Source organism: Penicillium psychrosexuale (assembly GCF_028828465.1).
Source record: "Penicillium psychrosexuale strain IBT 29551 chromosome Unknown utg000002l, whole genome shotgun sequence".
In the NCBI taxonomy this organism is placed as follows: Eukaryota; Fungi; Ascomycota; class Eurotiomycetes; order Eurotiales; family Aspergillaceae; genus Penicillium; species Penicillium psychrosexuale.
The window spans coordinates 4,112,627-4,136,824 of record NW_026643187.1 but is presented as its reverse complement, the minus strand read 5'-3'; the positions used below and the strand labels follow the sequence as shown (position 1 = coordinate 4,136,824).

Genomic DNA, 24,198 nt, shown 5'->3' with positions numbered 1-24,198 from the left:
CGGCCTTTCGTGTGCCGGTGTTGCTTTCCTCGTTGGCGTTTGTGTAAAGCATCAGGACGTCGGTATCTGATTCGGTAGACGTGATATTGTGATACGTTTTGAGCTCTGATATCGTCAGGTCGTGGTTAAGGAGGTAGATATCGCGAATTCGGGGTTTACTGTAGGTCTGACCATATAATTGCTCGCGAGTAGGTCTCAGGGTCCGGGGCCTTGGCAAACTGTCTACTGAAGTAGACTGGGGGGCTTCCAGACAAACAAGCGTTTCTTATGGGGAGTCTTCGGAGAGAGGTAGGTGCCTCCGAGAGTCTAGAAGAAGGAACGCGAACCGAGAAAGACAAAAAAAATTCATTGAACCGTGCAATCTGATGTTGTCTCTGATCCTTGATACACCTTCGAGATTAAGACAAAAAAAATATCCTAAAATAATATAGCCACAGCCAAAACCACCATCACCCTCAGGCCCGACAGAACTCCAGAAGTTGTGACCACCGTTTCTAAGCCAGGCCCCCAGGCACCCCCAGGCGCCCCCACGTCTTCCGATGTATGTAGAGTGGGCAGGTTCTGTGCAAGCTTCAGAAGAAGCTCGGACTCAAGTGTCCTACTGGGACTGGGATGATGAAAACATCCCAGTACGTTTCTTCGCTCCGCCGGTGGGCACCCACCTCCCCGCCCCCCAAAGCAAAGGAAGTCTCAAACTTCCTAGATATGCTCCGCGGGAGTAAGGGATAAATATCCCACAGCCTGCTTGTTTCACTTCTTGCTTCAACCACTCAAATAGTGGATTCGCCCGTCCCCTTTCCTGTGCAGGCTATCTGTTACGATCGCTATGTTTATTTGCATGTTTGTTGTTTGCAGCGTTTGCAGAGTACCGGCTATATAAGCAGGTCCTCTCCCACTTTGCAACTTGCTTCTTCTTTCTTCCTTCTTTCTTTATCTTAGTTATCTTCGTCGGAATACACTCTTCTGTTGTATATGCACTCTTTCTTTATTGATCGACCTGGCACGTCACACTATCCTCCCTGCACTTATATTTTCCTTTGGATCGGAGTTGGGGCTGCTTTTGGTTTTTATTTTCGATATCATTATATTGTCTGCTTGCTGCTTGCTGTTTCTTGTTTCTTGTTTCTATGTTTATGGTGCGTTGGATATATACTATTCCTCTTCTTGGAAATGAGATGTCCGGGCGACCCATTCCTCAGTACTAAACTCTGTCTATACCATGGTCATTGTCAGACCGCATTCTGACCTACCCTTCCAGCGGAATAGATCCTTCTGACCAGACAGTCTTGGCAGTCTTCCACGAGGCCGGGCGACTGGCACAACTTCCCGCTCCCCCATTTCTCTAGCAGAAATCTCTTCAATATGCTCCCTCTTATCAGTAATAAGGTTTCTATAGTGAGTTAAGTTTTCTACTTAAACCACTAGAGCCTTGGATATTCATAGACGAATTGGATATCGGCTTTGAAAGACCTCGTAAATGTAACGTCAGAGTCATGAGTCCTCCGATGAAGAGTTTTCCGACGCAACCTTCGCACATATATTACCATTACCCAGGCTAAAATTTAAAGATGCAGCGACGCCGAAAATTGCCTAGCATACTACCCCGCCTAGGCCAAAGTCATCCTGATGACGACGAGGAATCTCGTTGTCTATTAGGAGGTAGAGAGAAGACAAACCGGGGACACGGTTGGGGACTGGCTATCGCTTCTCAGAATAACCAAAATGAAAAGCAACAAATGTGGGGAGAAATACAGCGAGCCTGGAGTTTCTGCACAAAAAGATTCTCCCTCTTATCTATTATTTCCCGGAGAAAAGGCCCTGGAATACTTTCTCTACAAGAGAGTGTGCTATGCAATATCTATAGACAACTTCCTCTTGTCGATAAAGCATGTCTATCGCTCAGCTGTAAACGACTTTTTGACCTCTTTGGCACGATTTTGAAAGAAAAGGAAATTGAGTTCTCACCACTTTTACGATGTCCGCCCTCTATACTATGTGTGATGAATTATAAGGTGGCACGAACTCAACTACTTATTCGAGTTCAGAGCCGCTCCTGGATATATTGCGGAAGGTGTTTAAGGCTCCATTCACGAAAGAGATTTAGGAAGAATTCACTCGCAATTCCAGCTCCACAGATGACTTGCGAAAAGCATTTGGGTGCTGTTCAGATATGTCCGTGTTCTTCCTTAACGATTCGAGAAGTCCGGAATATTGTGAAACTTCTTAAATCACCCACTGCGCCGTCCCAAGCTAAAGTTGGCCTCTTCACATTTGACCTTACTAGTGGAACTCAACCACGAGGCTATGTTTCAGCTGGTTTTCACTTGATTAGGGGTCATGCAAGCCACTGTAACTCGTTGCCTACTACATCCGACTACGAGGTCCGGGTTGAGACGATCCGTATATCTATCGACTCATCTAACAATCTGGATATGTTTGCTCAATATAAAGTATGTTGGTCTTCCCTTCATTATCCTTTTGAAGACTCCATGATTATTCCATTGTCCTGCCCACTGGGATCCTACATCTTGGATAGGTTGGAATCGTCCCAGGTGTCGGACCAGGCACCACATGGGACAGACCCCGTTGTAGATAGCTAGATTGCTCTGTCCCCCCCTTCTCTCCCTTCTTCTATTTGTCCCTTCGCTGCCATTCAAATCATACAGCATTGCTTCCCCATTTCGGATCTCCACTTTAGTAGATTATTATCAATATCTCTTGTAGAATTAATACTTGAAAGTGTCAAAGGTAAATTGTAAAACTGTCTAATATCTTCATACATAAAGAAGTCCATGTTTATAGGCTTCTTCTTTTTCCTCCCCTGTACATCCGGAAACCCCTCAGTTGGCTAATATGAATTTGTAATAGAACCAGAGAGGAAATCAGAAAGAAGTGAGTTAAAACCTTATGCCTCATCACCAATCATCATTCTATGATACTTGCTCTTCATTCGAATCCGGGGCCCAAAATGATAAAACACCCACGGGAGGGGAGCAAATGCTAGTGCAAAGAAACCTAGCAGGCTCGATCCCCACGGCACGCCAAGTCCGTCGTACAGATACGTTCCAAAGAGAGGAAATACCGCTCCGAAGACTGAGCGGAAGACTGCATTGGCCGCAAGCGCACTCGCGCCATACGGACCATAGCAGTCCGTGAGGTAAGATGTGATGCCAAGGAAAAGTAATATCAGGCTGAACCCAAACGGAACCCCCGAAATGATTGCTACAATCCAATGCGTCGGAGGCAGGGCGGTCCAGCCGAACCAGAACAGGCTGACAGGGATCAGCCAAGACAAGATCATGAGGTGGGGTAGTCTGGCTTCTGGGACGGGACCAAGTTTGGATACGTATTTGCCGTGAATCGTATTTACATAGGGAGAGGCAATCGTGGCAATGGCCATGCCGGTACCCATTCCGAGAAAGGATAGGCCTGCAATACCAGGAGACCAGCCGCGGGACTGTTTATATACAATCGGATACGCCGTGAAGTCGAGGTAGAGAATGCCGTAAATGAAGGCCATGTAGAGAGAGAGGAGGAATAAGATCGGCTCCGCGAAAAGCATCAGCCAGGGACGGATAAGGCAGGTCCGGAGCTGCTCTTGGAGGGAGGGCCCGGACTGGACGACTCCCAGGCGCCGGGCCTTATCCCGTAAAAGCTTGGCTGCGTACGTCTCTGGAAGGAAGAGCACGCATGTGGCGTAGACAACTCCGCTCAGAATAAGCACCAACCAGAAGTTCCATCTCCAGGAAAGGTATTCCGAGACGAACCCGCCAGCTACCGGGGCAAAAACAGGCCCAAGGAAGCTACCGGCGGAGAACAGAGCTAACGGTACTGATCGTTCGCTTTGCGGCCAGAGGTCCGTGATAGACGCGCCCGAGTTTGTGACCGTCGGAGAGCCGAAAAAGCCGGCCAAGAATCGAAATATGATCAGCGCGGCTATGTTTGGGGCTAATGCACAACCGATTTGGAAGAGGACAAACAAACCCAGCGTCAGCCGGAAGATGGGGTTGCGACCGCTAGATCAATCCTCGTATAAGCAGCTGAAGGTAGGAGGGTCTCAACATAGACTGACTATAATTCCGACAGGGGAGCAAAGATGAGAGGCCCCGATGCAAACCCTAGTAGAAAGGTGGTCACTCCTAGAGTAGCCACTGTCTGCGAACACCCATAGGTGGCAGTAATAAGGTTGGTTCCTGCTGTATAGATACTCGAACAAAAGGCAATTACTCCAGTCATCAGCGCCACAATCACCGTATAGAGCCCTAATCATATAGCCATAATTGTCAGTTAACCCATATATTACTTTGGTAGAGATTCAAAATCAAAGAGGTCTCTCACATTTTCTGCTTTTCGGCCATCTCTTAGGATCTTCCTTCTCATCAAGAGTAATTGGGCTGTCTGGGGGGGCATCACGACCATATTCCTCCGCCGAGTTCGGGCGACCCATTCACTCGGGGCTGAGAAGTTGATGTTGACTGCTAAACGCTTAAGGAAAGAGACCACGGAATTCTGGGCAATCACAGGTTATCAAGGCTGTGACATCTCTTTAAGTACTTTGTACGGAGTATAATTTTATATAACAAATGTCAAAGGGCGTGGGGGGTGGGGCGCCCTACTGCATGCGGGAATCGATGTGGCCACTACAGGTGTTTGCTCTGAGTCTAGCTCCGATTACACCATCGCCGATCCATTAACCTCATACGTTGTAGGGATAATTACTCCGTAGTTAATTAAAGGCAGGTATGTACCCTGTCTAGGCTTACGGGGCCCAAGATACTCACCGCCGTCCTGTTTAGGGGCAAACAACGACCGTCGAATTGAAGACACTGATGGTATATTTTATGGTAATGCTATAAACCCCTATATTGAATTGCATCAAGCTTCTAATTTAAACTAAAGTTATAGTAAAGAAAATAAGATCGGAAATTTGATCCGGTTTATATGCGTTGTTGCATTTACTTTGTGTTATGGGGTGACCGGGCTGACCGGGCGGCCCGCTCCGCTTGCTTATAAATTCCTTTATTTCATCATTTCCTTTCCCATTCGTTACGGGCAGCTCAATTGTCATAATTAATATTGGATTAGATCGAAGGCAACCGTCTCGTTGTTTATCTGCCAAGATCTACTATTTGTAAAGATTCCTGGTTCACATAATCCGATCAAGCACCTTTGCTTTGAAATTTAACAGCAAAATGCCAAGCCCGCCTCGTGGACGCACGCCGGCCCACAGGATTCCCGATTCTCACCCGATTGCCTTTTGTTACAGGGATGAAATGCACGCGCGTGAGCCAACTCGTGGGGGCTGAAAGTGGCCCAAGGGACCTACAAATCTATGGAACCGATTATAGCATCTGTTCGCTACGCGAAATTACCAAAATAAATACGGCTGTCTGTTTTGATTATCTTGAGAAGGGCTCAAGTTCAAGTGAAGCCCTAGGCCTAAGGTAGCCAAATATTGCGATCCGCGACTAAAACAGCGCCAACCGAGGGCGCAGCATCGTGCATGAAGGGGGGGAGCGGGCGGGGCACCAGTGTTACAAGTACTGGAAAGAGGCGTCAGGGGATGCTAGTCTTTTCACAAAGATTTCACTTAATAGCCCGCAGGATCCCAAGAACGTAGTTGACAAGAGATTCAACCGATTTCAATAAAAATGAGTATCCCTTCATCGGGAGGAACCTTCACTACTACTACTGCTTCTGAGTCGGGAAGAATACTCACACCCACCTCGTCTCAAGATAGCAGTGGCAGTGAGAGAGGTTTGCCAATTCGGCAAGCCTCGAGCGTACTCAGAACCTTGCCCATAGCTCAACCACCGATAAGTCTCTTTCAAAGCCTGCAACCAGATCAAACATCATCAATCACTACCCCTAGACGAAGCTCACCAAATTCACGATTGAGTCCTGGTCGGTCGCCATCCACGTATGCTGATCAACACAATGCCTCCCCAAGTCCAAGGCCGAGACGCATACACCCTTGCCGTCCGAGGCGAAGTACCGGAGAAAACGCCTCTCGGTCATTAAGTACCAGCCAAGTCGTTAGGGGATTGAGTAGCTCGAGCCTACAATCTGCAGCTACTTCTGTGCATACCGAAGATGTTCAAGTTCCCAGAACTTTTCCAGCAGGTAGTGGTAGTACTTCAGCGGTCACTTCATCTCATGAGAATGAGGACGAGAACGAGAGGGTATCCAATGATATCCGGGACGAAACTCTTCCTCCAGCCCCAATCTACAATAACAGGCTTCAGGATGGACTGAAAGCCGTTAAGGACCACCTGGCCAGTCTCGCCAGCGCAATGCGTCTTTCGGAATTGACACAAGATCAATCGACGAGCTTGTACACTCTGTATAAGCGTACTGAAGAGATGAGCAGATTCCAGTATCCGGTCACACGTACTGTGGGCTTTATTGGAGACTCTTGAGTTGGTATGGAAATTTTCGGGCATTCTCATATTTGGGTTCCGTCTCTAATGTTGTTACAGGCAAGAGTTCGCTGATCAACTCACTACTTGACCAGAAGATAGCACGATCCGTATGTGAATGCTCTCATTTCGGTTCTCCGTTTATCCTGAAATTTCTTTCACTGACACCTAATTTCAGAGCAGAGAGGGATCTGCCTGCACCTGTGTGGTGACGGAATTCCGTCACACCAATCAAGACCATACCGGTCCATTCAGCATCGAAGCAGAGTTCATGAACAGAGAGGAAAGGGGAAACTTACTTGAGCATCTCCTGCTAGACTTCCGAAAATACTACGTCAGTTCCATCTACAGGGAGCTTCAGACAATCGAGGAACAACGAAAATGCCAAGATGCAGCTGTCAAATCATGGGAAACCCTTCACTCGCTTTTCAAGACTCAGCCAAGACTTACGATTGAGTTCTTATCAGATGAGTCTGAGGGTGCACACTCTGAGATCCTTGCGATGCTGGAAGGCTGGGCATACGCCGGCTTAATAAACCGACAAGGTGGGTCTGATGCGCTCGAATACTCAGTCATTGCCGGCGACGTTGAAGAATGTAAATCTATTCTCGACCATCTTGCTGCTGATAACCCGGAGGGCGGTGGCCCTGCATTATGGCCTTTTATCAAGTTGATTAGGTTCGCTGAGCATTGTCTTCTATAACGAGCTTTGATCTGATGCTTTTGCAGGGTATATCTCAGCTCACCTATCTTGCGGACTGGATTGGTTTTGACTGATCTGCCTGGTATATGTTGAAACTATATAGAGGTTCACACATTGGCCTTGGCTAATGCATTATAGGACTCCGAGATCTCAATTTTGCAAGAGTGCGAACAACTGAGAGATACCTTGCTCATCAATGCGATGAGGTTTTTATTGTGGCAAACATCTCCCGAGCTGGGACTGACGAATCTGTTGGTGACATCATGAGAAGATGTAGACAAAATCAGCCTCGAAGAATTATTTGCACAAACTCAGAGGTGTGTATAGTTTCTCTAGGCTCACCCATTTGTTCCTGCACAAGTCCTTCTGACTGTATCTATAGAATGTTTCACCAGAAGAGGTCTCCCGTGAGCAAGGGCCAGACGGCCGACGCGTCCGGGAAATGAACAAAGAGCTCGAGATGGTCAATGCCCAAAAGATGAAAGCTAAGTCGCAAAGAATAAAGTCACAGGGAGATGATCGGCTCCAATGGTCACTGAAGGAGTCGGAACTCAGGTGACTATCGCTTTCCCTAATTGCCATGACCCATGCTGACTCCAGGACAGTGACCAGGTAGACGAGTTGGACTTTGAGTAAGTCAATGCCTTGATCATCAATTATACCAACTTTAACACTAACTTGTAACGCAGCATTACGCGCTTCCTCATCAACCGGCGAAACCTCAACGTTTCACGCGAGCTTCGCAGGAAATATGACGACATCCAGGTATTCTGTGTCAGCAACACACTATACTTTGAGCATCGCAACAGCGACCCAACCCAGGCAGATAGGTATCTCGAGCTGACTGGTATACGAGAGCTGCGCCGCTATTGCCAGCTAGTCCCAGCTGAAGCTCAAATGCTCGCAACAACAGCGTTCCTAGAAGACGAGGTCCCGGCAATGGTAGGCTCAATTCGTCAATGGGCGCTTTCTGGTACAGACCCGGTCACTGCAGAAAAGGCTGCCCAACTTCGCCGTGTTTTGAGAGATTGTCAAGATGCTCTTCGTCGGGTATGCCTAGAAACAAGGATGCTTTGAATGGTTCAGGCTTCATTTTCTGATAGTTAACAGGATTTTCAATCGTCGGAAGACCATGTAGCTTGCATGTTTCGAGACTTGAGACAGCGTTTTGACAATTCTATTATCTTCTGTATCGGTAAGCAGAATCACCTCGCCTTACTTTTGCTAGCTCTGACATCTTCATAAAACAGATACGTCTCGAGCTCAGTGGAAACAAAACAGCCTCAATATCAGTCAGCGCTGGGTAAAGGTAATTCTCACCTTTTGACACAGATATTTTGAAAAATATGTCGCACATTACTGAATGATATTTTAGTGGCACGTTGGCTCATACGCTGCATTCTGTCAACACTATGGTACGTGGAGCACGAAAGCACAGCCAAATGAGCGGCCCTGGAATGAGCAATTCATGCAGCGAGCCCGTGAAGCATTGGATCCCGCATGGGAAGACATAATGGATTGGCTGGAGTCAGGAATTGAAATTTTGACTGATGGGGTTGACATGTCATTTCAACTACTACGTTTCGAGATCCAAGGCAAGTCGTTATTCTCTTTTGAAAACACACATTTTCTAACGTTTCGTTCTAATATCCTGCATATTTACAGAGCATCAGCATCTTGCACCCCACGCGCTGCAAAACATCATTGTCAACATGGGACATAGACGAGAGAATATCAATACACACATCAAGAATGAGATGAGAAACCTCATCCTAAAGACACAGTATGGCAAATCTCACCTGAACATATAGTGTAGCAACGGGTCTAACAATCTCTCAGAATTACCAAGCGAGACATGCTAGAGCATCATACTGATTCATTTATCTCGATGCTCATGGAGCCATGTTATAATCATTGTAACAGTGAGGGAGGTACGCGAAAATTCCTCTTGGCAACATCATCTTTAGTCATTAACCGTATATCAGGAGAAGGTTGTGACAAACGGCGAAAGAGTCACATGGAAGACCACTTGAGATACTCCAGGTTATTTTCCAAATACTCTACACATGCCAAGAATGTCTACGGTGGAGTCATGGCCGAAAGCCTCAAATCACTACAAGAGGAAATTGATAACCAGATAGAAGGCATAGTGCTAGACTTCCACGCCGTGGTAGTCGATGAAGGAGAAATACCAGAGGCGGAGCGGGCACCTTCACTGGCAAATGAACTGAGATCCCTCATTCAGAGTGGACAGGCTACTATTGATGATACCAAGGGATTCGCCCAACAGCTCAATGGGCGCAGTGACTGAACAGCGGACCTTTTTTAACGGAAACTAGTGTGGCTTGGGGGAAATGCAGGTCAGATAAGCCTTTAAATTATAACTCGGCGAAATAAATTCTGATTGAATCCAGGTTTTGGCTTCATGTGCATGTAACGTAAAGACAGCCCACGATATACAATATTAAATACCAAATAGAGGAAGCTGTGCAACTAGAGCCACTAGTCGTCCTCGAACAGCCAGTAGGATAAGGATACTTCGAGTCATACTGCCTGTCACGATTGGCACTTGTAGAACTTGTACCTTCCCGTTTGGGATTGTACCGTTGGTCGTTCCTTCTCGTTTGCGCAGGCAATCGTACCTTCCTTCTAGGATAAGCAAGGATAGGGCTTTGCCCCCGAAGGGGTATAAAGACCCATTTATTGTTTTACGTTTATTTTCTTTTCTTTTCTTTCTCTATACTTGATATTCGATTAGCAATACACTTCTTCTATTAAAAAGAACCTGGTATATAATATAATATTAAGTATCACCCTAAACCTAAACTTTCGAAGCTATATAACTATATAGATAATTATTACAATCGGTCCTAGTCTGGTTTTACCCTACCTATCCTAAAACTTACTAGAATAGGACTAGCTATAGTTCTACTATAATAGATTGCCGCGATTGGTAAGGGAAAATAACCTATAGTACCGGATCGCCTCGTAGAAGAAGCTGTAAACCTTAAAACCCCGACTCCTACTAGAATATAGGACCTAATTAAAAGTATTAAATATAATAGCTCTAAGGAGGGTCCTTCAACTCCTTCTATCTAAGAGATTATATATACAACTCCTAGTAAGGAACGATTCGTTAAGCTAGCTAATTAGTTCTAAATAGTCGAAGATAATAACTAGATAATATAAGACGAAATCTAAATCCTAATTACAGAGAATGGAAAGTCTAAGGAAGCTATTAAACGAATTACAGAGGAATATAAACGATTCTATATAGAAAGGGATCGTCTTATAATAGAATATTTCAACTTCCAATATATAACTGCGTATATCACTATCTCTATTTCCCAATCCTCCGTTACATACAGCATTCCCTTAGGCATTCTATACCTAGGGGTCTCACATCCAGGCCTGTTCTGACGTATTCAAATCAGATATAATCAAGAATAGCTTTAAAGCTACAGGACTAATATCTCTTAACTCAAAATTAGTCTTATTAAAGCTTAATATTCAGCTTTATACGCTTACACCTCCAGAAGTTATGACAGTTAAGCAAGCGCTTTTTACCCTTATACACCCGCAAATATGGACAAGTTTTATAAGTAAGCAGACTTAATCAAAGCTTTCCTAAAAAGACGCTCAAAAAGTCCCCTATCACCGTCATAGATCGCGCTAAACCAGCTTATTAAAGGCTGTCAAATCGTGATGTAAAACGGTATCTTTCTCAAGCAAGAAAACACACAGCTACACAAGAAAAATTCTGTGCAGAAGAAAAATCGTGCTCGTACGATTAGGTGGATAGCCCATGATAATCGTCTATCTGTACAAGAAGCAATAGAGCTCGAGGAAGCTCATAATGCGTTCTTTCAGGTAATACCAGGTCCATGAGTGCCACCAGCGCAGGGTACGCAAGCACCGAGGGCACGGGCCCTACCTAAATGCTGTAATTGCAGTGAAATAGGGCATAAGAAAAATGCTTGTCCAAATAGATAATAATGAATATAAAGGCGGTATGGTTGATATATATCTATAAAAGTGTAGGAAGATCGGGCGGGTGCGTCACTCGCTTACATGCGCCACTCGCTTACCGACCACGTTAAGAGGAAGGGGAGGTTGGTAGCATCAATTCCCTACAATAAATGAAGAGTTCCATCTAAGGGAAGACATAATACTTCAATGGCATGCGTAGCGTGTCGAGAGAGTAAAGACAAGGTTATTAGACAGCCCAGTGGGGAACCAAATGACGAGGCTAATTCCAGCAGCGTGGCGCTGGTGACTCTTATAAAATAAGAGCTTCGAGCATATCAACATATCTTTGCGTAATCTAAGGGCTACCTTAGCTCCAGAATATATAGAAGTTAAAATACACTGCGGTCAGGCTCTCTCTAAATACCCAGCTTCTCCCTCTCAGACGCTACACGATCTTCCTGTAGCACTCATCAATGATTTTCCTCTCTGTATGACGATTGGTAAATACGCACTAGAGTCATCCAAAAACCCGTACAGATGCCAAATTTCCGGGAGCCAGAAAGACATAGAGTAGTGGCTATCTTGTAAAAAGAATTTCACTATGAAATGCTGAATCCATTATTGTGGTTGAAAGTCTTTGTGCTTTGCGCTTTGCGTTATATAGAGGGATCTTGCGTATGCGACGTGCTACCTGTTAGACCAAACTCATCTAGGTAGTCGTATGTATTTGCGTTGTTTGCTTCAAAGCGGGATATGGCGTTATTTGACATTATTTGCGACTCTGTCAGATTGGATGGCGCACGCCGTTGGCCACTTTCGAGATCGGACCAATTACTGTGGCTACTCCGGACAGGTTCAATATGACCAGCCTCCACAATTGTAGTCAATTTTCCAAGTACAGCAAATTCAAGTTTGAGTTTGATGCTGTAAATGGTGTCCTTCAACAAGACTTGTATATAATACAAGCCGATGAACTCGATCGTAACAACGAGGATATCCATAACCATGATAAGGATGTTGATGGCCAACAGTTGGTACATGGTATTTTTTCGGCGCTTGCTATTCGTAGGGCGAAGCTGGAGTAGCTTGATAGTCTCCCGGATGTACAGCATCGAGATAACGAATTCTTGCACACAAAACCAGGTCACTTGCAGCCGCTCCACGATTTTATAACCCCCATTCCACGGGCCAGTCTGCATGAAGGCTGAGCCGAATGACATAATCGTCACTAGGATGGAAAAGATGATACCGTTGATGATCACTGCGCAGAAGAGAAAACGTAAGAGTCGCTGGTTGAAAAGTACCAAGTGGAGTCGCGAGTATAGAACAACGGATTGAGCGGGAACCAGGAAGTAGAACCCGACATTAGATAGTGCGAGGGCCAAACTCAACGGCCCAATGTCGAAGAAGTGTAGGAGATTGCCGATACCACTGGGTATAAGCCCAACAGTTGCGGAAAGCGTCAAAGAGCAAAAGTAGAGACCCCAGTAGCGATGAAATGTCATGAGAATGAGCACTGTGAGTTCGACTGCATTGTACAACACGATGGCGATCAGGACGCCCATGATCACCTTGATAACGGTGCTGTCTCCTTGATAGCCTCCAACAAGCCCATCTGGTGCCTCACCCAAGGAAGGTACAGGGGCCATTGCAGAATTCATTCATTCATGACACCAGTGAGAAATATTAGCAACAGAGAATTATGGCTAGAGTCGTCTGATGCTGCAGACCAGAATGCCATTGGAGACTCCTACGCAGTGGAGAGACCATCATCTATGCCTGGAAACGGAATCGGCGAAGGTGAGGTTAATTTTTTAGAGAGGACCACGAGTAAAGATTAGCATATAATAGAAGAGAAAAGGGGGTACGGGGGAAATATTCCCCGGTTTTATTAGGTGCCAGAGCTCAATTAGCCTTTTCGCTAAACTTTGGACTTCATGCTAAAACGGGGTCGCAAGGTCTGGGTGCAATAACGATCCTTTCTGGGAGTCTCATAGTTCAGATGATCCGCTTAGCCACGAAGCCACATTAAATGTATGAGCTCCTGTCCATTCATGTTCTCCATTCCGGGGTAATCTGGAAAACTCTGTGGAGCGGAGTTTGAACCGCAGCGCCTGCAAGGCCCCATGATCGTGGCCAAACAGAGAAACATCATCAGCAAAACTTTAAACTAGGCGGCCCACCAATCAATGCAACCCCGATGACGGATGGTGATGGGGCGTTTTGAGACGGCAAATTGCCCTGGCAGTGCGGGGAACCCAAGTACAAATGTATCTGTCCCCTGCAACCAGCGCTGGCCTGTAATAATGGTAATTTATGAAAGGGTTTGTTCCTAGGCCGGAAATATCATCTTTGCGAGAAGTGGCTCACCCATATTCCAGCCTCACGGCTTAATTCCTCTTGTTCCTGCTCTCCTCATTTGTCTCGTTGGCCTTCCAGATCCCTTCGCCAACCCGCCAGCGCAAGATACACTGTCAGCCAACAATCTAAATTCCTACGGCCGCAGCTCGCTCGTGGTCTTCTGGATGTTTAACCGCGTCGGCGTGACATCGCTCAGATTCCCATGCAAGAACATGGCGATAATCCTGAATTCCCATGGAGCTCGCCTTTCCTTGAGCTTCTGGGTATCATCAAAGTCGCCACTTGGCTTTATGCCATCTATGTCGCCGATCATTTTATAGGTGGTGATATGCGCGGCAGTTGCACCGAAGTAATTTATATTTCCGCTCTGTTGATCGTGAAGCCCATTCTAACAAAATACTCCATTCGTCAAGGCATTGCGTACGATCCTTTTAGAAATTCACTAGGACTTGGCCGTAAGAGGCTTATGGCCGTGGTGTTTAGCTGTTTATTCTCTCTGTGCTGTATTCTTACGGTTATTGTGGCTTAATTACGATTTTTCTTTGACCTTGCGTTGTATTCTTCTGTTTTAATTACTGCATGGGCGTGGTGGTAGGTCATAATGGTAGTTGCATGTAATCAAATATATATTTTGGAGATACGATTTAACAGGTATAAATGGAGGCTTCTGATTGGTTAGTATAGATGATTCAGCAGCTCCTAAGGCTCTGATTGGCCGACACGCGTGACTCAGCAAATTTGGCGATATATCGGCTGATATATCGGCCGGGTTCCAGCAGAACGGGGGTAAGAATAATAACGTGACCTGGACCCACTTTCGGTGCTTTGTTGTTCCGTGTTTTTAACCCCCGGTGGGTCTAATTATAGCCTTTTTATTGGCTGCTGTCATATATACTAAATTCTACGACTACTATATACTATACTCAGTTTTTGTATACTTAAAAAACTTCAATAACATATGGTTCTCATATGTTTTGGGTGAATAAAAGAGTTAATGACGCCATTGGCTGTCGCTCCTTCCTTTTAAGCTGTAAATAGCATACATTTGGAAGGCACGCGCTTCGTGCAGTGAATGACAACAAAGGACTCGGATCCGCGATATATATAAACAACATCACCATCATATCTCTTCATCTCTTTCACATATCTTCAACATATCGAACACTTATCTCTTGCTTCATCTTTCTGCACTCCACGATGGCTGATCACACTTCGTTCGCAATGTTTACGGGTCATCAACTCTCACGCGGCTTCTTTGAAGCGCCTGGAGTCGACACTGCAGTGAACCCTCATCCTGCTTGGGGATACTTTCATGGTCTGATGAGTTCCAAGACAATTTGAAGCCTTTGAAACATATGCTAATCATATTCAAATCATATCCAGGCCCTGTGATCGATCCGAACCCGAACTGGAAACCTGCTGCATGGCACACTGCACAGGCCGCTGGCAATCCAAGATACAATATCACTGCCGGGGACATCGACAACGTGAATGACCAGCCTCCAAATCCTCGTCTGACACTGTCGAAGATGAATCTCCTCGTTTGCCCAGTTGTTGAAATCGTCCCGGCTCACCAGTGCGGTATGACTTTCGAAACACAGCCTGACTTCCGCCGCCATCTCCGCATGGTTCATTCTGGCTGCTGTAAGTATATGCTCTACATATGTTCAACATCTGGGAAAGAAATGCTAATATGTTGTAGTTTGGAACCCTGACCGGAAGCCAATCTCGCGTCTCGAAAGGAACGAGGGTCATTTGGCACTGGTCAACTACATCCGATCCGGCGAGTGGCGCAATGCTTATTTCATGAACGAACCAGGTCGCGGACCGGCAGCCAGTATTGTCGGATACTGGGCAGATTGCATGTCAACTGTCGCTCGTAATGACGATGACTGGTGCAATGAGTTTGGGCTTCTTTATCATCGTGACCAGCAACCTGTGGCCCCAACCAGTGGAGGCCGGGGCCGACGCGTAAGTGGCTATTGTTGTTTTCATACGCGATCTCTATGCTAATCATATGTAGCGTGGCCAAAACCCTCCACCTGCTCCGATCCCATTCATGAATCTTATGCAGCTTAACGCTACTGACAATCTTGCGGATCCTCCCTCTGACAATGACGAAGACAATCACGATACTGATACTGATATGGATATTGATACTGACGTCAGTGATAGCGATGAAGATGACGAGCTCAGTCACCTCTACCAGTTTTGCGAATGGGCCCTTATCAAGTCAGACGTCCTTCTCCTCCTGGCTCGGAAGAAGATGAGGATGAATCGGAAGAGGATGAACAGATGGAGACTAGCAGTTCTGATGCTTTTGATAACGGTGATGATGATGAGGATGGAGATGGTGATACTGTGAGTGTGTGAATAGGATTTCTTCATGTTTACGCTTTATGATGAACTTTACAAGTGATTGATCAATTCAATTCTATTCTTATGCAAAAGATATTCTATCCATATGTGATTACTGTCTTGAAAGTTGTCGAAGCTCCTCCCGAAGTCGTTTATTCTCCTTTTTTGCCTTGAGTATTGCAAGTTGCTCACGTAATTCTTGATTCTCTGTCTCTACCTGAATTCTTTCATAACTTTGAGGTTGTCTTGATATAGATTTTGACGTTGATCGAGATTGAGGCCGGGAGGCGAGAGAGTCAGACATTGAAAGAGTATCTGATTGAAAATCATCTGTTGATTGTATTCCAGACTGTGGAGGTGGCAGCATTAAAGGTTCAATACTCATATACACATTAGAAGATCGCTGCTGAGCGATACCTTGGCGTCGAAATCGATGAGCCGAAGAACGTTCTTGAGAATTCTTCTTCCGATTTGATTTTGCGACACGCGTAATATGATTCGAATCCCGCCATGTTGAATAACGACCGGCTTCAGTTGCATCACGGGTTTTAGCATACATCCTTTTGATATGACGCTTTGTTCTGTTTTAAATAAGTTAGTCATATGCTAGACATATGTGAATGTGAATCATACGCTAGAATAGCACCTAAGAGTGACTTCTTTCGCCCAACTGCTTCATTATCCATGAAATGACTGCTCTCACAACTTCCGGTATGATGCTGTGCCGCTATCCACCAATCAATTGGTATTTTCGAAGCCTCTCGTGTTATACCGGATAGTATCCAGGGCACTTGCTTATTCTTGAACCAGAACGCTGTTTCTGGCCACTTATCAGATGCATCTTTCATGATTGCATAGACTTTATGAATACTGTTTGCAACAAGAAGATCATCAATAGCCCCAATACCTGGATGATCTCGCCATCTCTTGAGAAATGCACGTCGAACATGGGTCTCACAGAAGACAAGGACATGAAACAAATGCTCATTCCATGATAAGCCAGCTTTAGGCATGATAGAAGCAAGGTATTCACCAAATCCTATATGAATAATTAGTATATGTAAGACATATGTAATACGTATGTTTCTCTTAGACATACCACGAGCTTGTGATCTGCTCATATCAAGTGTAACAGTACGAATCCCCTCACTTGAATCATGTCCACCAGACTGATATGCCCACCTGATAGGTTTCCGACCAACATCACCAAGAACCTTGAAAAGCCGCTCAAAAAGAATCTTATAAGTCCAGGGCTTTTCCAAATTGATATACACATATGCATATGTGTTGATCTGTCTTGCCTCTCGATTGTAGGTTGCAATACTGTAGACCATAGTTTTGCCCTGAACTGTTTTGAAGGCAAGATCCATTTCAATATGACGTACCTTTTGAAAGGCCTTAGCCTGTTCATATGTACAGCATATGATTGAGTAATATTTCTGTTGTTCATCAAAGAAATAGATATCTCGAATCCATTGCTCTTCTGGTTGTCGGCTTTTTTCAAACTCAAATTCTTGTTGAACCCCTGCAAGATCAGAACCCTGAGGATACTGAAGCAATTTTTGCTTTCGAATAAGAGCTGTAATTCGATCTTCAATTAATAAACTCCCATGAAGACCGCGGATAGCTGCTTTGCCATGTGCTGTAAGAAATGTCTTCATAAGAGGCGAAAGCATCAGTGTACGTGAAGTAATCTCGAGAACATTATGCTCTGCAATAGCCTCTAGAAGCTCCGTTCGAAGTGTAAAGGGAAGCTTATTAGGTGGTGGAGGAAAGTGAGAATGATTACCACGGCCAACTAATAGAACATATGGGTATCGACTCCAATGTTGCGGGATATAAAGATCAAATTTCACAGAGCATGGTGTTACCACCAGCTTTCCAGCACCTTTCCGATGGATAAAATCTATTTAATTAGTATTAATTACATATGTTTCGCATATGGTAAACTTACCACAGTAACGACCGTGTCTCATCCGGTTTGCAACAAAGAAACAATTGTAATCTGATTGTTGATAATCTGGTTCATCACGATAACCCTCAACTAATACCTTAAGAAATTCAGGGTAGATATTATCCGTATTGCGAATTGTCTGGATATAATGCCAGTTATTATTGCCAAACAGATTAGGGCATCCGATTCGCCACTGATCAGCATCTTGCCAGATACATGGTGGTTGACCAACACAAGTAAGTGTTCCATCTTCATGTCGGCATCGATCTGGATGCTCCCAGTTTCTCATAAAAGCATGGAAATATCTAGAAAATAAATTAGCAAAGACCTATAGATTTGATATGATATACATATGGGTTTGATATGATCATACACTCGTGTATTAGCTTCGATCTCTTGTCGTACAGTTTGAAGAATCGGAACAGCAGCCTTCTTTCGAATCTCTCGAAAAATCTCGGGATTTATTCGATTATATTGCTCACAGGGAGTAATAATATCAGGATGGGATAGCTGGCAGCGTTGAATCCCACTACAATTGTATTGTCGATGCCATACACGTGCATTTTCATCCTTTGGATATGCTTGTAAAAGCCGGAGTGAAAGCTCATTAGGTACGCTTACTTTGCTAAGCGAGAACTGGATCTGGAACATATCATTAACATATGTTCACCATAACAATAATAGAGTACTCACATGTGATGCAAGCTGGGTAAAGATTGGCGTTACATCTTTTGCCGTTGCTGATTCTATGTTCAAGTCTGCAAATGGACTTTTTGATAGATAGATTGAGTGTAGAACACCACCTGATGATACCGCAGGATAATCAGGGAATGATATGTGCTCTTCACGAGTTGTTGCAAAGACTTTATGAGAACTGTTCGCACTAATCAGAGCTCCGCGAGGATCATTAAGATCGTCTTCACGAAGTCCTAAGCTAAATGGGAAAGCTTCAATATCCTTATATACCTCAATATCTGTCTCACTATCTGATCTCCCACCCCGATCAGATTCAAACTCTTCTTCAGCATCTTCGTATACAGACTCGGAATCACTTTCGGGCTATAATAAAAATATAGTTAGGTTATGTAGCTGATATGTAATCAATATGTAAAAAGAATAAATACCTGAAGATTGTATGTAAGTTTAGCAAAGTGTTCTTTTGCGGCAGATTTTTCATGCCACAACCGTCGCTTTTCAAGCTCTTCTGGTGGTGTTAGAGGGCGTGGTGGAGGCCATGGTTCATCTTGAAAAGAGAGTTGCTGCTCTCGAACCACATTTCGTAATACTGGAAGAGGTATTTCGGTAGCCATGTTGTATACAGAAATAATGCAATTGTGAGCAATAGGGGGTAACAGCTGAACGACCGACAGCTGGTCGAATGTTAGAATGGGACCGCTAATTTTTAGCGCCTCTTGGCCCAGAGGAACATGTATTAATCCGAATTCCGAGAGCTCGGCGAATGTCAGACATCAGCGAATGTCGGGATTCTTTTAGGGGTTATAATACCCTAGTACAGAAGAAGATAGGATTTAGTGGTAAAGATAATACTGTAAATAATGATCACGGGGTCTTTATGAACGTCTATTATAAGCTATGAAGACATCCTAGTATAAAGAGGGATCTCGACATTCGCTAAGACCCCTCTGAGCAGATAGATGGTCGAAACGCGGATTAACACGGATTAATATATTTTCCTTCACGCTAAATTAGCGGTCCCATTCTAACATTCGATCAGCTGTAAGCCCACAGCTGAATAAAAACAAATAGCACTAGTTTTGAGGCTTACTAAGGCTACCGGGGGTAAAAGTTTTTAGCCCCCGGTGGGTCTAGGTCACGTTATCTTTTTACCCCCGTTCTGCTGTGTCCCCATATCGGCATCGCCAACCTTCTGGCGATGGCGATGCGATAATTATCGTCAAAAAAATTGACCTGCCGATCCGATATCGGATCGCCAAAAGCCGATCAGATATCGCCAAATTACCGATATCGTGTCCAGCTCTAGTCTCTACTTGCCATCTCGTCTTCCTATCTTTATTTTGCTGCTACTTTCACTCCCTTCATTTCATTTCAGGGCATTAGCTTGCGAAGCGCGCGTCGCCAGTTGATATTGCTGTTAGCCAAACTCTGGTTTCTAATTCACTGCTTCTGTGTTCCACTGTCATATTGTTATCTTATTCTTCTTCTTCTATACACGCCCTCTTGAGACTAGGGCGCAGTTTGAAGGCTACTGGCTAATTGGCTGATGTGGAGTAAGGGGTCGATCCCTAAGATCGAAAAGGTAATCGGGTAGGGTGTGACAACACACATGGATACAAAGACGGCATTACGGTAGAAACAGGTGCGAGCGTGCGGCTCTGCGGAAGAGGATCAATCAGAGTCTATCATGTGACACAGAATCGAAGAGGAGGATCAAACAATGTTGCGAACGCTATGTACTTAAACCGCTGCCCCAGCAGCTCTAGCTCTTTTCCTTCGGCAGTTTCGTTGCCCTATTGAAATATAGACGCGTTTTTCACTTCCTTTAGATCAACATATGTCCTGGGTTGTTATACGAGATAGATTTTCACAAACTTTGTAACCTAATTCTCAAGGACTGAAGAGCTAGGGTTATTCCACACGATTCGAGTAAAAATTTGCAGTAGAAGGCCGGGGAGCTGCTCCGCGGGGATCTATTAAAAGAATCCACTTTTAGAAGTGATTCCTCTTTAATTTCTGTTAGTTTATATGAATTGGCGCGTGAAATCGCACAGTTTATGTCTCCACGGCGACGGGCGCGAAGTGTCGACTTAGGCACTTTAAAACAGCGGGCTGCAGCGCGAACTGAGCTAATTTCTTCGTTCTTAATAGCCTAGATACTAAAAAAATATTACCCTATTTCTCTACTGAATTTCTAGAGCTTCGGGAGCGAATTTCTGGCATAGTAGGTGGTGGAATTAACTAAGAGCTAATTCATGAACGCGTTTTGGGCGGTGTTGATGCTTGAAACATCAGGCCTTAAGACCCCCAACACTTTGAATTTCAATGGGTTTGACGGGATCCACATTCTCCGCGTGGGAGGCTTCGCCTTTGTCTACCACCTCGGTTACGCCCGCATGAAGGCCCCCGGCGTTGTAGGTCTTTCGCATTTCGATCTTTTCTCGTCGCATCTCCTTTGATTTCTTGACGCCGAAGCCATCGTCGAAGAGGGTGAAGGCTTCGTCGACCGATAGGCCCTCTAGAAAGGTAAATTAGCAACATACCAAGACTCGACTGAGGGCCATTGCTTACTAGTTTCGGGGTAGCAGAAGTAGGCAAGCACAAGGCCGATGATGATGAAGCAGAGGTATAGACCGTATGTCCCACTGGGAGTCAGCTGTTCGAGTCTATAATCGGGTCAGCCAAATTGCCCAATGCTCAAACGGGAGAGAGACGGACTCGCTCAGGAAGGACACGGCGACCACCAAATTTGCTGTAAAGCTTGCGGTCGTGCTGATAGCACTGCCCGCCGCACGAATCTCGAGGGCGAGGTACTCGGACTGGTACCAACAAAGGTGTGCATAGGTGGAACCGAAGCCGGCGACGAAGATAACGATTCCGGCGATGACCAGGCCGACATCCTTCTGGGGATAGGGATAGCCATCAACGAGGACGTGTCCTGTGGGCTTGCACATGAAGTAGAAAGCGACTAGACACCAAGTGAGGCCGATAACCATGATAGGGCCAAATTTCATCAGCAGCCCACGGCGACCGATCCGGTCCACCATGACCATACCACAAAGAAGGAAGAACGTATTAGTGACCGAGGGGATCAAACCGCCAACAGCCGGGTTGGAAAGGCCCAGGAGTCCGAACAGCGTGCCAGCGTAATAAAGAAGGGTGTTGAATCCAGTGAATTGACCAAATACCTGGATAAGACTGACAGTGAAAATTGAACGGCGGTACTGTTTGTTAGTCCACAGCTTCTTGGAGCGTTGCCAAAAAGTGGTCGATTGTTTCAGAGCCGTGGTGGCGGCAATGTGATCCTTAACGATGCGCAACTTGAGCTCGATGATCTCGGGTGAGGCGTACTTGTAGATTTTCTTGAGTACTTCGCGAGCCTTGTCGTCCTGACCACGAAGGATAAGAACACGAGGCGACTCCGGGAGCTTATGCATGAGGGCGAGCTGCAGAAGCGAGGGCACAACGCCAAGACCGAAGAGGATCCGCCAGTTGCCTTTGACGTGCTGCATGCCGGCACCAATGGCGACAGCGACTGTCTGGCCGAATGGAATGCAGAAGCCGTTTGTCCCGACACAACGCCCACGAACGGCAGTGGGAGCCAGCTCAGTTATGTAAAGGGGGCATATAACAGCCGCCCCACCCACTCCGACGCCAAGGATAAGACGACCAGCGATGAGCTGGCCGAGAGAGAAACTCGATGCGATGACGATAGCACCGGCGGTAAAGAACAAGTCAGAGATCAGTAGGCAGATTTTTCGACCCCAGCTGTCGGCGTACATGCCCAAGATGGCAGCCCCGAAGATAGAGCCGATGGTGGTGGCCGCTGTAGCAATCTCCTGTTCTGGGTAGGTGAGTGTACGACCACCAAAGTCGGTCCCAATATAAGGAAGTGCAACACCGACAACGCCGGTGTCGTAACCGTATAGGAATCCACCAAGTGCCGCCTAGGATTTGTCAGTCGATCAGTCGATACACAAAGGCTCGTACGCGTTATATCTGACCGAAGCAATCAAGAAGAACAGGTAAGGGGTCATCTTGTCTTCATTTTCGGCTTTGATAACGTGGTCATCCTGAAACCCTGATTAATATCATCCCGCGCCGAGATACGGTCGAGGACTTACGACGAAGTGACTTTGTTCGACTCCGGGAATACCGTTTTGAGAAACAACAGAGTGTGTCCTTGGTGGCGGATCCGCCGGGGCGGTCTCGACGTAAGATACCATATTGTAGAAGCCCAACTGATTGTTTCGGGCAAATGTAGAGGGGAAGATGGTGGAGAAGAACAGAAGATCGTCATTCATCGACCTATATATACATGACCTCCTGGGATCTTTTGGAAAGAAGTTGTCGCGGAAAATGATCTCCGATAGCGTCGTCAAGGCAGGCACGGGCAATTTTGGCTTTACCAGCCACAGGATAGAGCTTAAGAAAACCGAGGTTGGCCTGGGGAAACGTAGGGAGGGTTTTCTTGAGTTTTGTGGGAGTTGGACTGCGCAATGGTATTGGAGGCAACGGTCAAAATCCGGGGCAGCTCCACCATCCATAAATCATTCATTGGCCGGTAACTAGTCTTATCGGATTGACTTTGCTCTATGCCTAGTCGAGATCGACCACCGCTGCTGGGTGGCCACCATTGTACGGAGTAAGGTTCGCGACGCTCCGCCCCCCCGCCAATCGGTGATAAATCCGGGTGGGCCTAGCCGAGTTCAATATGCAGTCTCCACCACGATCGGCGGGGATGCGGAGGCGATATACCCCAGGCAGATTTGAGTTTCAGAATGCGATGATGGAATCCGTTTCTTCTCAGTGGCTCTGGGGTGCCTCTATATTGGGCCACGGTCCACCACGTTTGGTCTATAATCTTAGCAGGCGGCTTTTTATTGAAGTCGCCAAAGTGAGGGGGTATTTGGTGCGAATCGAATGCCTAAGCTTCCTGTGTAACACGCCTCAAATTCATAGAGTACACATAGAGAGAATCAGAGAAATAGAACGCAGAACCATGATTAGCTATGTCCTGATCAAAAATTGTCTGGAAAGCCGACCGGTATGATTTGTGGAACGAAAACATTGAGGGCTGATAGGTGAAGTTTAATTAAGCAAGCTTGCTTACATGAGTAAATCATGGGTAATTTAAAGCCTTGCCTTACCTGGACTTGCAGAACGATGCGAGAGGATAGTAAATCAATTCATCCGTTTGCACGATTACTTTTTAAGCCAATTCATGACCATACCGAAGTTCTTCTACACCATGGAAAGACAAACTTTGATCTCGAATAAGTGACTCTACATCACCATATCGTTCCCTATTTCCCCATAATATTTGTATTATAATTTGGAATAACTAGGAAGTACGGTATTATAATACATCAGATGATTACCTCTGAGAATCCCTTAACGGATCCTTATATTAACAATTATATAGTTTTAATTATGTGAAGGGCTACAGCCGAATTGATTCAATTAAGCGGTGCCTGCATGCTGTTTACAATAATCTTAAGGAGGAGAGTTATCTAAGGGGTTCAGAATATTGATGTGTCCCCTGTCACACGTGACGCCGCACGGGCTGAGGCTCGGGCCTCAAAGTGGGTGCAGCCCGTTACAGCTACCACCCGTTAATAGAGATGGTTCTAAGTAAGAAGTGATATAGGACTTAAAATATATAAATAATAGGGAAAATAATCCATACAGATAAGGTAATATATCACGGACCCCGCCTAGATCTCATGGTATAAACT

At 45.5% G+C, this 24,198-nt stretch overlaps 7 protein-coding genes across 7 annotated transcripts; 2 read left to right on the top strand and 5 right to left on the bottom strand.

The window, feature by feature from the left end:
- Window positions 1-2,905: 2,905 nt before the first annotated feature.
- Window positions 2,906-4,447, bottom strand: N7518_002732 (MFS transporter; the record flags this gene model as incomplete). Its single annotated transcript, XM_057183660.1, has 3 exons — window positions 2,906-4,016; window positions 4,073-4,262; window positions 4,339-4,447. The coding sequence occupies 3 exons, from the start codon at window positions 4,445-4,447 to the stop codon at window positions 2,906-2,908; spliced, it is 1,410 nt and encodes a 469-aa protein (XP_057045110.1).
- Window positions 4,448-5,651: 1,204 nt separating this feature from the next.
- N7518_002731 (uncharacterized protein) lies at window positions 5,652-9,433 on the top strand (the record flags this gene model as incomplete). Its single annotated transcript, XM_057183659.1, has 13 exons — window positions 5,652-6,390; window positions 6,480-6,529; window positions 6,598-7,097; window positions 7,149-7,204; window positions 7,261-7,439; window positions 7,505-7,677; window positions 7,812-8,172; window positions 8,233-8,317; window positions 8,373-8,431; window positions 8,498-8,537; window positions 8,788-8,905; window positions 8,962-9,053; window positions 9,108-9,433. 13 exons carry the CDS (start codon window positions 5,652-5,654, stop codon window positions 9,431-9,433), a joined length of 2,778 nt encoding a protein of 925 aa, XP_057045109.1.
- Window positions 9,434-11,747: 2,314 nt separating this feature from the next.
- On the bottom strand, window positions 11,748-12,740 carry N7518_002730 (uncharacterized protein; the record flags this gene model as incomplete). The annotated part of the gene is made up of 1 exon (XM_057183658.1): window positions 11,748-12,740. The coding sequence occupies one exon, from the start codon at window positions 12,738-12,740 to the stop codon at window positions 11,748-11,750; it is 993 nt and encodes a 330-aa protein (XP_057045108.1).
- An 845-nt stretch (window positions 12,741-13,585) lies between these two features.
- Window positions 13,586-13,765, bottom strand: N7518_002729 (uncharacterized protein; the record flags this gene model as incomplete). The annotated part of the gene is made up of 1 exon (XM_057183657.1): window positions 13,586-13,765. The coding sequence occupies one exon, from the start codon at window positions 13,763-13,765 to the stop codon at window positions 13,586-13,588; it is 180 nt and encodes a 59-aa protein (XP_057045107.1).
- An 884-nt stretch (window positions 13,766-14,649) lies between these two features.
- Window positions 14,650-15,817, top strand: N7518_002728 (uncharacterized protein; the record flags this gene model as incomplete). The annotated part of the gene is made up of 4 exons (XM_057183656.1): window positions 14,650-14,767; window positions 14,836-15,096; window positions 15,155-15,423; window positions 15,476-15,817. The coding sequence occupies 4 exons, from the start codon at window positions 14,650-14,652 to the stop codon at window positions 15,815-15,817; spliced, it is 990 nt and encodes a 329-aa protein (XP_057045106.1).
- A 592-nt stretch (window positions 15,818-16,409) lies between these two features.
- On the bottom strand, window positions 16,410-17,180 carry N7518_002727 (uncharacterized protein; the record flags this gene model as incomplete). The annotated part of the gene is made up of 3 exons (XM_057183655.1): window positions 16,410-16,416; window positions 16,444-16,849; window positions 16,910-17,180. 3 exons carry the CDS (start codon window positions 17,178-17,180, stop codon window positions 16,410-16,412), a joined length of 684 nt encoding a protein of 227 aa, XP_057045105.1.
- A 2,965-nt stretch (window positions 17,181-20,145) lies between these two features.
- Window positions 20,146-22,764, bottom strand: N7518_002726 (uncharacterized protein; the record flags this gene model as incomplete). The annotated part of the gene is made up of 6 exons (XM_057183654.1): window positions 20,146-20,253; window positions 20,797-20,978; window positions 21,032-21,126; window positions 21,179-22,407; window positions 22,465-22,533; window positions 22,585-22,764. 6 exons carry the CDS (start codon window positions 22,762-22,764, stop codon window positions 20,146-20,148), a joined length of 1,863 nt encoding a protein of 620 aa, XP_057045104.1.
- Window positions 22,765-24,198: the final 1,434 nt, after the last annotated feature.